Raw genomic sequence first — 14,912 nt, forward strand, 5'->3', positions numbered from 1 at the left:
TATTAGCGGCCAAAAAAGTAACCGCTAATAATATTTTTACTTTTTCGTGGCGCGCGGGACACAAAATTTTTCGTGTTCTGCGCGCCCCCTGTTTTTTGGAAACAAATTTCAAACTCCTTTTCTTTTTCCTCTTTTCTCTTCCTTTCTCCCTGGCCTGCCCTTTCTTTCTTCAATTCTTTCTTGTTCTTCTTCACTTTTCTTTCTCCCGACTTCACATAGAGTGGGATTGAGAGAGAGAGTGAAACAGAGAATGAGAGGGATCGAGAGAGTGAGAGATTGGAAGAGAGAGAGATGCCGAGAGAGGGAGAGTGAGAGATCGACGGGAGAGGAGAGAACTAGGGCGATCCGGCGACCTGGGGCCCGACTTCCGGCGATGCAAGGTAGTCCGGCGGTTCCTGTGGAGCGGGGTTGACGTCGGAGGAGCAGGAGGCTCGACGCTCGGTGCTGGGTCGTCGGTCGGGGGCCAGAGACGCTGGATTTTCCGGTGGGTCGACGGAGGTGCGGTTTCCGGTGGCCAGAACAGAGATCTGGCGAGGCAGGGAGCGAGGGGTTTAATAGTAGGCAACAATTTTTTTTTCTTTGGCAGATTTCGATCTATGAATATGCTTTGATTCCCTTGATTAGTTTTTTAGAGTTTTATGGTGGATTTTTTCTATTTGTTTTAAATTCTCTTTTATCTTTACTTTAGAGTACTATAAAACTTTATTTACTTATAAAAAAAAAGAGTACTATAAATGCTATATATCTTTTGTGTATTCTTCTACTTTCCTTGAATAAAGAGGAGCTGCTTTTGTTCCATAAGAATGGAGAGGTGAGTTGGTTTACTGCGATACTTGCTTTATGGTGTTTGTGTGTTGTTGTGTGGATTGCTTATACTTGGGTTTTGGTTTATTCTAGGTTCAATCTAATTAAGGAAGTTGGTGATGGAACCTTTGGGAGTGTCTGGAGAGCTATTAATAAGCATACTGGTGAAGTTGTAAGTGTTTTAAGCTTCATTGCAACCAGAATATTTAGTAATGTATTTTTGTGAAGTCACCATTTGTTCTATTTGTGACAGGTTGCAATTAAAAAAATGAAGAAAAAGTATTAGTCATGGGAGGAGTGTGTATCTGAGAGAAGTGAAGGTAATATGATCTGCTATTTTTCTTTTTCCTATTTTTTGGCTTTGCACTATTACAAATACATCATGGATTTCTTCTAATGGCAGTCGCTACGTAAAATGAATCATCCAAATATTGTGAAACTTAAGGAAGTCATTAGAGAGAATGACATCTTGTATTTCGTCTTTGAGTACATGGTTAGTGGCATTTCTTTCCTTGACAATTGCTTGCTATAAATGTGTGATTTGATATTTAATTGGTTATTTACTTTTAGTTGCTTAATAACGTTTATACTTCAGGAATTCAACGTATACCAACTCATGAAAGACAGAGAAAAGCTTTTCTCTGAAGCTGAACTCAAGAATTGTTGTTTTCAAGTTTTTCAAGGTCTTGCTTACATGCACCAGTGTGGATATTTTCATCCTGACCTTAAGCCAGGTAATTATCTATGTTGGTGGAGTAACTTGATTGGCAGAAGAGAAACCAAACATATTTCCGAAATATATGTGGAAGAACATAAATACCCTGTTGGCTCTTTTTCTTAATAAATTATTATTCATCAAAAACATAAATACCCGGTTGAATTTATGACAAATCAAAGAGTCATTTTTTGTGGGATATATTGCCGAAAGATATTTTGGAAAATGTATGGGTGCATTTTGATTTGGAAAAAAAAAAAATGGTGCATTTTGTATTATATTAGAATGTGTTTTAATTTTTGCTTAAACCATGCGCCCCATTTCTTATTGTATTTGCATATTTTTATTTTGCTGCCAGTTTCTTTTGTTGTAGTTTGCAACTAATACCTGAAAACGTCTTTGCAGAGAACTTGTTGGTCACAAAGGACATAATTAAGATTCCTAATTTTGGTCTTGCTCGAGAAATCAACTCGCAACCACTGTATACGGAATTGGTTGGTGTTTTCTTGTCCTTCTAATCTAATATATGGACCTCTGCTTGTATATTTCATGTGGTAATTGACATTTAATATGTGAATATTGCAGGTATCGAGCCTTGAAGTGCTGCTTCAGTCATACCTCTATAGTTCTAAAGTTGGTAAGTGTCGTTGGAATGAAAGTGTGGTTTCTTATACAAATGCCAATTGTTCTGTTGATGTAATGCTTACGAATGATTATGCCTTTCATTCAACCTCTAGATATGTGAGCAATGGGGGCTATCATGTCTGAGTTGTTCACTCTCCGTCCTCTTTCTCCTAGTATTAGGTACGTGTATTTTATTTTCTAAATATTGTACAATCCTTTCAATTGTTAGTTATTGTACATGGAGAGACTTACCTGGCAATCAATTATGCTGATTGATTTGATGAGGGATAAATTTTACATGGAACCATATAAATATTTTCTAGATTCACTTTTTTTTTTTTCTTCCGAATAAGTAATTGCAAGTTCATTAAAAGCGCAAAAGTACAACTATTTTCTTTATTCACTCTTTCTCCGATATTCTTTCTATCCCTTTTCTTTTTGTATTTTGTTGTGAATCTGTCAAAAGGTGCAATTTTTTTTTATTTTTTTTTATGATTTGAATCTTGTTTTGAAATCCAATAAATATCTAGGTAGAGACATGCTAATTGGATAGTCACTAAGTGGTGGTTGTCTTCTTTACTACTATTGCAGTGAAGCAGATGAGATATACAAAATATGCAGTGTTCTCGGCACTCCAACCAAGGATTCATAGGCTGATGGACTTCATCTGGCAAGGGATATTAACTACCAGTTTCCTGAGGTCAATTTTGCTTTCCTAGGTGTTGTGCATGCAGTTTATATGCATTTGTAAAAGGACGTGCTAGACTCTTGTAATTTTCAGTTGGCATGCTCTAAACATAATGAAAATAGTTGTTTATATTTTCCAGCTGAGAAATTCGTAGAGTGCTTTTTGGCTGGATCCTGTTAGCTAGATATGCTAAACACAGTTATTTTTCTTGTCATTGTATGATTTGAATGTAGAGGAGCATTACCTAACCCCTTTGAGGAAAGTTGCGATGTTGGCACTTGATACATTGTTGTTTTTATGGAAGTTTAAGAGTTAATAATCCTTGACTGTTCCAAGTTTGCAAGCCAAGTGACTAAATGTAATCCCGTTATTTACTTCCCTGTGAACAACTCAGTTTGATTGTATTTATTAAAGAAAAGTACATGGGTTTTTTTAGTTTGTAAGCTTAGGTGACCATGTGTGATTGTATCCCTTAAGTGAACAGCTGGGTCTGATGTTTACTTATTCTAGAAAGTAAAAACCTTTAATACTGTTTGTAATTGGACATTGCAGTTTGCGAGTGTTCATCTTTCTGTATTGGTTCCCTCTGCAAGCAATGATGCGATCTGCCTTACTAAGCAATCATCCAAAATGAAGATACACATATATTTTTGAAATTTCAACTCATGATAGAAAGCTTGTGCTAATTTTAATTTCTAATAGTTTGGTTTGATCAAGTTAGTACCTTATGAGCAGCGTTATAATCAACTCAATCAATGTGGGCAATTTATTCACCTAAGAGGGACCAACTCTTTGGGGTATCACAATGCCCTTCACACAAATCCCTAACATTCTCGCTAAGACTCAAGGCCTATGTCATGTTGTGCTTCACCGCCACATAGTGTTATTAACTTACTACGATATCATTTGTAATAACTCAAGTAGTAGCATAGCCACATGAAGACTAGTGGGCCATGACCCCAACAAAAGTTTTATATATATATATATATATATAATTGTTTAAACTCAGAACTATTTTTAAGGAGATGGCCCCTTAAGCAAATTCTTTTCTTCCTATTTTTATGTGAGACAGAATTAGTCTTTTTTTAGTTTTGTTTTAGACAAAAGCAAGAGGACACAAGCTTGCTTAGTTGCTTTCAAGTCTTTAACTTTTGCATAGGAAGGGTGATTGTGTCATCAGTTTATAGGTAGTATAAGTGGTATGACGCTTGCTTTCAAGTCTTATTTTGTTAGCTACAACTATACATTGTTACAATTAGAAGGTAGAGAGCTGACATTTTCAAAACAAAAAGAAGCCAATAGGGTATGTTAACTCTGTTTTTTCTTCTTCTTTCTTTCTTTCTTTTTTTTTTTTTTTTTTTTTTTTTTTTTTTTTTTTTGCATACTCTGTTTTTTCTTATTTTGTTAGCTACAACTATACATTGTTACAATTAATAGGTAGAGAGCTGACATTTTCTTCCTATTATATATATATATATATATTTTTTCATTTTTTAATAGTATTAGTTGCATATAGAGATTTAATTAATGCAGTGACTAGTGAGGATGAATGGATCTTAATTTTTTTTAAATATATATATATATATATATATATATATATATATATATATATATATATATATTTATTTATTTTTTTCCATTTTTTAATAGTATTAGCGGCCACACTTGTGGCCGCTAATAATACCAGAGTAGTTTAACTATTAGCGGCCACAAACGTGTCGCCGCTAATAGTCTCGTATTAGCGGCGACTTTAGACTCGGTTAACAAAAAAATTGCAGCGGATAAAATTATTTTTAGTGGCCACCGAGTTCGCCGCTATAAAATAATTATTAGCAGCGAGTCAAAAAAGTGATCGCTAATAGTCTTTAGCGTCGGACTATTAGCGGCCACTCTATAGCGGTTAAAGTTGGCCGCTATTGATTATTAGCGGCCAAAATAACATCATTAGCGGCCAAATTTGTTGGCCGCTAATGATGAAATTTTTTGTAGTGTGTACAATCCTTGGTCAAATGAACATTAGCCTCACAAATCTCGCAACTAATCTCAATTGATTTGGGACTCTTAGTCACACTCACTTTGCTCAGCTCTATGGCCTCCACCTTCCTAGTCAATGTAGCAATACGATCACTCATATCATCATCTGCTTTAATGTGATATAAACCTCCCCTAGAACTAGGTTCAGGTTTTGCCTTATCAGTCCTCTTTGTGGTTTTCCAGACTTGGGCATTTTCGGCTAAGAGATCAAAATAATCCCAAGCCTCGTCGGGTGCTTTGTTCATAAACTCACCGTTACACATCATTTCCACAAATTGCCTCATGTTGGAAGACAAACCATCACAAAAAAAACTTATCACCTGCTATGTTTCATACCCATGATGTGTGGGTCTTTAATAACAGAGGTTAATAACTCAGGTAGAGAATGCCCACGCTCCGACGTCTGCAATTTCGGCTTCGGTGAAGTCTACCTAACATTCGGCGAAGCATGTCATTTCAAATTGTGTTGGAAAGTTAGTTGCGGAAGGGAGTGGGGCTTTTGACATGAGTTTCCTTCTTGGTGATAACTTCGATTTCGTCAGTCTTTGAGAGACGTTACTAAAGCTAAAGGAAGATATTGGCGCTTGTATGGAGAGGGTAGATGGGTTATTGGGGGATTAGGATCCCTTCAAATTCTCTGCCCGAATTTGAGAGAATTCGGGCAGGTGATTGTGAGAGAGCACTTATGGAACTCACTTGACCAAATAAAAATTGGGCTGCCCAACTATTTATCCGGCCAGATAGGTTTCATAAGTGCTTTCTAACAATCACCTGCCCGAATTCTCTCAAATTCGAGTAGAGAATTTGAGGGGATCCTGATCCGTTATTGGGCAGTGTGTTTAATCAAGCCAGGTTTTCACGTCTGAATCACTTTAGTCCTACGTATCAGCTGGAGAGTGATTTGGGCCCTAAGCTCAAAAGTGTAGAAGCTTCGACGAGTGGGAATGGTAAAGGGGCTGGTGAGCCTTCAAGACCCATTGGGCGGTCCAAGACCAAGGCAAAGGTTGTTTGTGGAAAATTCTAAGTTGGGCTTGGGTGCAGGTCAACAGGCTACCCAGGGGCGACGCCGTCTTCTCGTGGTCCTCACGCAGTGCTGCGAACACTGGCATTTTTGGGTGGACTGCTCAAGGTGGGTGGTTCGGTGGGTCCTTTGGTGTGTCCAGCTCTGTGGGTTTGGTGTCTGGGGAGGTTTCCGACGATTTGAGGGTCGTCTTATCGCCAACGAGGGTCCATACGGAGCAGAAAAAGCCTGTGAGCAAGAGTAGGGTGGACGATCATGCAGTCTTACCTCAGGTGTTGATAGATCAACATCATGCAGTGGTTGCAATTAGGGATCGGGTGTCATGGCCTATTGATCCATGCTCAGTAAGTGTTGGTGGTGGCCTGGTGGGAGTCTTGCTTGGCGAGGGTCCTTTACAATGGATCCGGATGTCTCTGGGTTGTCTGGGTGGGGCTGCCAATGAATAACCTTCAACATTTACGATCTCGACAGGATAGGGTTGTTGCTGGGAACTCCAACAGCCAGCCCTTCGGGTGTTTAGATTTGGTTGTGTTTCAAGAGGGTGATCAGCCTATTGAAGTGGCAGAAAGTGGGAAGGTTTTATGTGACGTGACTGAGATGGAATGAGAAGCTGGTATGGTAGAGTGTCTCCTTTCAATACCTATTCTCCAACATTGGGGGATTTTTTGGGATACTTTGACTGGGTCATTCAACGTGCGAATGAGATTTATCCCATTGTAGGGATCTTGTATGCGGGTCATAAGCTACAATTGTTGGCACTCTTGACTTTTCTTGAAGAGGGATGTCCTAATGAAGAGGTGGGAGCTCTGTTGAGTAGTGGTACGAAGGGCAAACGGGTGGTTAAGAATTTGGAGTGTTCTATCAACTATGTTGCTAGAGGTTCATGCTCAAGTCGCAGGAATAGGAAGGCGAGGGGTCATCTAGTTGTGTCTTGAAGCCTAGGATTCTATCCTGGAATGCTAAGGGGCTGAACAAGAGGAGAAAATGCCTAAGGATTAGTAACTTGCTCAGAGATTGGAAGGTGGATATTATTTTATTCCAAGAAACCAAGGTTCATGGTATGTCGAGCAGTTTTGTACGTAGCCTATGAGGTTGCAATCATGTGGATTGGTGCTGTTTAGATTCTTCTGGGGCCTTAGGCGACATCTTGATCATGTGGGATAAAAGAGTGGTGTAGAAGGTTGACGTTTGTTTGGGGGAATTCACTCTCGCAGTTTCCTTCAGGATGTAGTGGATCGATTTGGTTGGGCCTTTGCAGGTGTTTACGGTCCGAATTTTGGTATCGATAAGAGATTGCTGTGGGAATGAGCTGGCTGGAATTCTTAGTTGGCGGAGCATGTCGTGGTTTATAGGGGGCGATTTCAATGTTACTCGGTTCCCTAGTGAAAGATCTGGAGAGGGTAGTATGTTTGCTATGAGAGATTTCTCTGATTTTATCTCTGATCAGGGTCTCATGGACCTTCCTCTCGTTGGGGGCTCTTTTACTTGATTGATCTCTCTTGATCCTCCCGTTTGGTCTAGGATTGATTGTTTTCTTGTCTCCCCAGATTGGGAAGCTTGGTTTCCTGTGGTTTCTCAGAAGAGGCTTCCTTGCCTCTATTTAGACCACTTTACTATTCTTCTCGATTGTGGCAACATTTCTAGGGGAGCAGGCCTTTCAAATTTGAGAACATGTGGCTTAAAGCGGATGGTTTTGTGGGGAGGGTGACACAATGTTGGGATTCTTATTCGTTTCAAGGTACTTCTAGTTATGTCTTAGCTTGTAAACTTAAGGCATTGAAACAAGATTTGAAGAAATAGAATGAAGAGGTTTTTGGTAATGTAGAGAGTAACAAGAGGATGCTGTTTGAAGAACTTCATGCTTTTGATTCTATTAAAGGTAGTAGGGCTTTAGTTGAGGAGGAGCGTCTAAAGAAGACAGAGATTGTCAGCGAGATAGAGAGGTGTTCTCTTTTGGAGGAGGTGAGTTGGAGGTAGAAATCGAGGGTGTTGTGGTTAAAGGAAGGGGATAAGTGTACTAAATTCTTCCATTCCATAGCCAACTCAAATAGAAGATACAACTATGTGGACTCCTATTGATTGGAGACACTCTTTCTTCTAATCAGTAAAAATTGGCGAGTACGTGGTTAAGTTCTATCAAAAGTTATTTTTTGAGCCGTGTAGGTGGAGGTCTAAGGTGGATGGTATTTCTTTTGATTCTATTTCGAAGTCTGATGCTAGTTGGTTGGGAGACCTTTAAAGGAGGAGGAGGAGGTTAGGAAGGTAGTGTCAGCTATGAATGGTGATAAGGCACCGAGTCCTGATGATTTCTCTATGGCTTTCTTCCAAGCGTGCTGGGATGTCGTGAGAGTGGGCATTATGAAGGTTTTTCATGACTTTCATCATAGAGGTTTGTTTGAGAAGAGCTTGAATGTTTTGTTCATTTCGCTTATTCTAAAGATACCGGGTGCTAATTCCATCAAAGACTTTCGGCCTATTAGTCTGGTGGGAGGAATCTACAAGATTATTGCTAAAGTTCTAGCAAACAGATTGAAGTCAGTTTTGGAGAATGTCATATATAAATTTCAAAGTACTTTAATCAAAGGGAAGCAGATCCTCGATCCGGTCCTTATTGCTAATGAATGTCTTGATAGTAGATTAAGATCGGGGGAGCTAGGCGTCATATGTAAAATGGATTTGGAAAAATCATACCATCATGTGAATAGCTCCTTGAGGAGGTGTGGATTTGGGGGAAAATGGTGTTCGTGGATAGCTCCTTGTATTTCTTCTGTGCGGTTTTCGGTGTTAGTCAGTGACTCTCCTAATGGCTTTTTCAGTAGCTCCCAAGGTTTGAGACAAGGGGATCCTCTGTCACCCCTTTCGTTTGTGTTTGTTATGGAGGCTTTGAGCAGTATGATTTCTGCTGCGGTCAATGGGGCTTTGTTGGAAGGTTTCAAAGTTGGTAATGCTACTTTTTCGCATCTTCTATTTGCCGATGATACTTTGATTTTATGTAGTGCTCATTCTTCTCATTTGTGTTATTTGCGGAGTCTTTTCCTTCTGTTTGAAGCTGCTTCGGGTTTGAAGGTTAATTTGGCTAAGTTGAATTTAATTCCAGTCGAGAATGTAGATCAAGTGGGAAGGTTGGCCAGCATACTAGGGTGTGGGATTGCTTCCTTGCCTGTGAAATATCTTGGTCTTCCTTTGGGGGTGTCCTATTAGTCCACTCATATTTTGGATGGGGTTATCGAGAAGATAGAGCGTCGACTTAGGGGTGTACAACCAGTTGCAATAACGGTTATTAGCTCATAACCGCAACCGCAACCGGTAGGTCGGTTTCGGTTTTTACTAACCGCCAGTTATTCGGTTATTTTAACCCAATTATTAACTGGATAACCGGTTTTCATATATGTTGAATTTTTCAAATTTTTTTTTTTTTTTTTAATTTTATTAAAAAAAAAAAATCCAACATTTGCATTCAATTACATTATTTTCTGTCCTAAAAATTACCAATCATGAATCATTGTCTGGAAAATTGGCAAAACAAGAAAAAAGTAAAACATAAAAATGGCATCCTCACCACCGAGTCACCAAAAAAGACATTTCAAATCCAAAAGAAAAAGAAAAAAAAACAATAAGTCTAAACATAAAATAAAATTGTTATATTAAAAAATAAAAAAAAATAAAAAAATAAAAACTGTTACAAATTCAAAATAAAACATAAAAATGGCATCCTCACCACCGAGTAAGTGACTAAATTGCCAATGCTGTCGTCCTCTAAACTAAAAACATGACTTTCATCTTGATGAATGAAGTAATGCAATTCCCTTTACATCCCACAAGCTCTTGAGCAGAAATGGAGAAACAACAATCAGTACCCAAAACAAATGCTCTATCACCCAAGCTTTTCAACAAAACCCATCCACCCTCTCCTTCTTCATCCAGCTTGTACCCAAAACAAATGCTTGATCACCCAAGCTTTTCAACAAAAGAGAAGGAAAATAAGTGGATCAAAGATAAGAGAAGAAGAACAATAATAAGAAGAGAAGAAGGAAAGAAGAAAAAAACAGACTGACAGTGGGCACTGGGAATCGTCGGCGTGGGCACTGGGCGTCGTGGGCGTGGATCAGAGATACAGAAGAGAAGAAGAAGAAGAAGAAGAAGAAGAAGAAAGAGGGAAAGAAGAAGAGGCTTGCTTGTGTGGGGTGGGGAGATGGGATTGAAGAAGAAAGAAGAAGAGAAGAGAACTGGCTGGAGAACGAGAACAATGGAGATCGAAGAAGAAAGAAGAAAGGCTGGGCGGCGTGCTAAGCTTGAAGACTTAAGAGTGAAAGAAGACTTTAGGATTAGGGTTGAGACGTTGTCCAGTTATTTTATATAATAATTAAACCGGTTATGGTTACCCAGTTATTAACTGGTTTTTCAATATGTAATAACCGGTAACTGCAACTGGGTACCCGGTTATCCAGTTGCGGTCATTTTCGGTTTTTCGATTTTCTCGGTTAGCGGTTATTGGCGAGTATTAGCAATTACCGGTTATTTTCGGTTAATAACCGTCACGATTGTACACCCCTATTGACTAGCCAGCTGGAAAAGATTATACCTTTCCAAGGGTGGTAGAGTTACCCTTATTAAGAGTACCCTAGCCAATTTACCAACTTATTACTTGTCTCTATTTCCTATCCCAAGGAGTGTTGCTCGCATTGAGAAGTTACGACGGGATTTTCTATGGGGTGGGATTGGTGAAGAGTTTAAATATCACTTGGTGAGTTGATCGAAGGTTTGTACCCCAATTTTAGAAGAGGGTTGGGTACAAGGAACTTGATGTTGTTCAACCGCGCTTTGCTAGGTAAATGGTTATGGGGGTATGGAATTTAGAGAGATGCTTGGTGGAGAGTGGTGGTGGACTCCAAGTTTGGCAGTTTATGGGGCAGGTGGTGTTCACTTGAGCCTGTAGGTGCTCATGGAGTGGGGTTGTTTAAGAACATCAAGAAAGGGTGGGAGATTTTCTTTGGATTTGCTAGATTTGAGGTGGGGGATAGGGTTAGGACAAAATTTTGGCACGATCTGTGGTGCAAGGATGCAGTTCTGAAGAAAGTTTTTTCTGATCTCTTTGGTATTGCTCGGGTGAAGGATGCCTCAGTTGCGGATAATATGGAGGTTTTGGGTGGTTCTACTTAGTGGAACGTGAGCTTTGTGAGAGAGGCGCATGTGGAGAGTTCCATGTAGGTTATTTTATCTTCGTTTTTTCATACGCTATATCTCTGGACGGTGGCATTTTTGTCCCCATTGTCTATTAACTTTGCTGATTTCCTTGTTTGTTTTTCTATTCCTAGTTAGATGTTTCCTCTTGTATACTCTCAGTATACTTAAAGGCGCATTACACTTTCAATAAAACTAAATTTACTTGTAAAAAAAAAAAAAAAATGTTTTAGAGGCTTTGCGTGAAAGTGAAGGGATTATGTGGGTAATGTACTCTAATGGAATAGCTATCTATATGTTTCATTGTACTCTAATGGAATGTGCTTTAATGGAATAGCTATATGTTTCATTGTAACCTAAGCCCAAATGAGATAAGGAATTTTGCTTGCTCTTTTTCGTAATTGCTTACTCTTGGATTTCTTATATATGTTTGTTTATTAATGGTATATGTGTTTTTAGCACCTCAAGCAATAAAACGAAAAAAAATGCTTTATTAGGTAATGGTCGTGTAGGCTAGAATTAAAGAACTTTTATGATTGTGATGTTTCACTAATTAGAAAGAAAGTTTATATTGAAGAGCTGTAGCTACAAAAATATTAATAATTGAAATACATAAACCTTCCAAAAACAATGATCATGACATTTCTTCATCACAAGTTCCTATGCCTCGCCATGTAGTTGCCATAAGTGCTCGACGAGGTTCAATTAGAGTTGAGAATGAATTTTCCTATCTCTAATATAATGATGGCGTCGAATGAACTCATCAAATTCAGTTGTAGGCCCACATGTCACTAGTTCATGTGAGCTTTCATTGAGTTTGTTCATATTTGAAGTCATCTGCTTCATTGTCAGCTTGCTCATCTTTTGCTCCATTTCCTCATCCATTTGTTCACCAATTACATGAATGGAGCAAACTGTCACTTGATATAGATGGGTTTTACCACCCAATTAAAAAACTGTGACATAGCACAAGTCTGCTTTTCAGACTAAACTAGAGAGCAAAAGCTTTAAAGAAAATCGTACTTTAGAAATCTAAATAAAAAATATGAGTATTTTGAATAGGACGTAATTGCTTCCCTAATGATATCTGTAGCACCCTAGACCCCTAGGGTAATTTTATGATTTTGTTGCTGTTTTAGTTTTTTTAAAAAAATTTGTTGTATGTTAGTTGTTTGCACAAAGTTTCCAGAGCTCGAATAAAGGAAAGAAGAGAACTCTCACTAGGAGTGAAATCTTAGGTGCCTACTATTTGTAACACTCTAGTACTAGTTGCAGTCGTACGCCAATTATTGTTTTTGCAGACACAATAGTCGCATGGGTTAGTTTGTATGTGGTATGCCAGTGGTAATGGCACCGGTCTTTGTGTTAGTTGCCTAGTGATGGAATGGAACCAGGTTAGGAAATATTTTAAGATGTATAAAAGCTTAAAAAGTGAGGGTTCAATTGAACCTCTTGTTTGACTTATCAAAAAGAAAAAAGCTTGAAAGGTGCAATACTAGGATTTCGAACAATAGTTGAAGGAAGATAAAAGCTTGCTGGTGGAGCACTTGCTCTCCAATTCTACTACCACATTTATCATGTTTTTTATTTGATTTTATTTTATTGGTTACTGCATGAGTATGATCAATTGCCAATGCTTTATCTAGATGATATATTTTATTGCTTTATCTACATGAGCATGATCAATTTCTAATGCTTTATCTAGATTTCATATTTTATAATTACTCTTGAATTTTTGTTGGCTGCATATCTAATTACCTCCTCCTATTGTTTGTAGAGAAATGCATTAATTTTAACAGTAATAATAGTAGTAATGTTGATATCAATGAGCTCTAGATCAAATGTCACCTTTTGGCCAATAAGAACAAGATGGAAGGTTAAGTTGTGAGTTTGAAACTCATTGGATGTTTTTGCAACTAAATATTAAAATAAAAAAATGCTACTGAATTGTTGATGATATAATAACAATAAACTACAAAAGAGATAGCTGCTTTTGTTTAACATTTTCTTAATCCTTACGAGTAGTTATGTATCCTTTTATTTCTCTCAGTGAAACAGGAAAATTTTATTATCATGGAAAAGCTGCCTAAACTAGAGGCATGTTCTTTGTTGCAATCTAAAGGAAGTTTTGTAGATAATAGCGACAGAATCAACAATCTTCCGAATCATATTGCTTATCACATCCTTTCATTTCTTACAATGGAAGACATTGCACGATTGAGCATAGTGTCAAAGTGGTGGCAAGAATTATGCATATCTATTCCGTCCTTGACCCTTGACGTTGACGGTATGCGATATAAAGGCAAGGATTTTAAACTAATTTACTTCAAGAATTTTCTTGATAGGTTGATGCTTCGACGCAATGGAATGAAGATGGTGCCGTTTTGCGTTCATTGGACTTTTCCTGATTGGCATTCTGAAGAATATCGTTTTCTCACATGGTTGCATGATGCAGTAAGGTCTAATGTTGAAGTGATTTATCTTGACCTTTGTATATTTCGTCGAGGGACTTTTCACATGCCACTTTGTGTTTTGCATTGTGAATCGTTGAGGTTTCTAACAGTGAGTTTGTTTGGAGGGGTTCTCCAACTGCCGTCCTCAACTGGGTTCAAGAAGCTTCAATCATTATCACTAACACATGTTCGAGTTCTTGACGACCTTTTTGTGGAACGGGTCTTGTCTTCTTGCAACTCCCTTGATAAGTTATGCCTTCATGGCGTTAATGGGACGAATAACATTAACATCCAGTCCTCATCTCTTAAATATCTAGAAATTACGAGTTATATGCATAATAACCTATTCCATGTGAATGTCTCTGGGGAGCTACTTGAGGAGTTGATAATATGCTGGAAATTTTTTCCCTCTGGTGGTAGATCACTGAAAATTGCTACTCCCCATCTCAAATGTTTTACATGGGGTGGATTTGCTCCAGATAACTATTTTCTGGGGAACTTAAAGTGTTTACGTTCTTGTGCATTAAGTCTTGAACAGCTTTCTAGCTCATGGAGGCCCCCGCACATGGAGTATTTTCAATTTCTAGAAGGGATCAAAGATCTAGTGATACAGTTTCCGTGTCTTCAGGTAAACAACCGCATCATCTTCATCCACTACGGGGAACAATTTACTTGTTGAGAACTTATTTTGCAATGAAATCTTTAAGGAAATATGATTTTATCTTCAATGTCATTCTAATAATTGACATTCGTAATGTTGCAGGCATTATATGAGGCAGGCATGCTGCCGATTCCTTTGAAGCATGTACATACTTTGCGTATAAACTTTACAGATAGTGACTATGACAATCTAGTGCCAGCGATGGCCTTACTTCTGAAAGGAGCAGCTAAGGTACGAACCTGGACCAGGACAAGGGGATATTTTTGGCTAATTTACAAGGCTTGTTCATATCATGAGGGAACTGTAGAAAAATAGAGAAAGAGAAATATTATTATTCCTTGAGGACTTGATATCTTGATTACATGACTTCCAACTTCATATTGTGCCATAAGGCTACATTGATTAAATAGGAAAAACCTAGAACCTAATATGGAAAGAAATATCGTAATCAAATTAATACAAATAAATCAGCCTTATTTACGGTGGACAAATCTTCATAAAATCTTCAACATATTCAGCAAATCTGCAACACTCTAATTAAGGAGATAAATCAAGGAGAAAATCTGGGAGAGAAATCAGGAAGATAATCTTTCCTTTTTCAACAGGAACAATACCAAATGTGAAGTTTATTCCAGAGAAAAGGTGCCTCAATTTCTCTCTCATGCACACGAGCACATGGATGCATGCACTTAAATATAGTTTCATCTTGGACTTTATTACAGAAGATTAAA

The 14,912-nt window shown here is 38.2% G+C and overlaps 1 protein-coding gene and 1 pseudogene across 1 annotated transcript; both read left to right on the plus strand.

Moving 5' to 3' along the window:
- Positions 1 to 803: 803 nt before the first annotated feature.
- LOC133860972 (cyclin-dependent kinase F-4-like) lies at positions 804 to 7,375 on the plus strand (annotated as a pseudogene).
- Positions 7,376 to 13,119: 5,744 nt separating this feature from the next.
- Positions 13,120 to 14,607, plus strand: LOC133881245 (F-box/LRR-repeat protein At3g58980-like). The gene is made up of 2 exons (XM_062320203.1): positions 13,120 to 14,148; positions 14,284 to 14,607. The coding sequence occupies exons 1-2, from the start codon at positions 13,141 to 13,143 to the stop codon at positions 14,494 to 14,496; spliced, it is 1,221 nt and encodes a 406-aa protein (XP_062176187.1). The 5' UTR covers positions 13,120 to 13,140; the 3' UTR covers positions 14,497 to 14,607.
- The last annotated feature ends 305 nt before the right edge of the window (positions 14,608 to 14,912 follow it).

This window comes from Alnus glutinosa, chromosome 1 (assembly GCF_958979055.1).
Source record: "Alnus glutinosa chromosome 1, dhAlnGlut1.1, whole genome shotgun sequence".
In the NCBI taxonomy this organism is placed as follows: domain Eukaryota; kingdom Viridiplantae; phylum Streptophyta; class Magnoliopsida; order Fagales; family Betulaceae; genus Alnus; species Alnus glutinosa.

Bases quoted from the DNA above. Each gene is read 5' to 3' on its own strand.
- LOC133881245 (XM_062320203.1), top strand. From the start codon at position 13,141: ATGGAAAAGCTGCCTAAACTAGAGGCATGTTCTTTGTTGCAATCTAAA. The intron at 14,149-14,283 runs GTAAACAACCGC...GTAATGTTGCAG, and splicing joins TACAGTTTCCGTGTCTTCAG to GCATTATATGAGGCAGGCAT.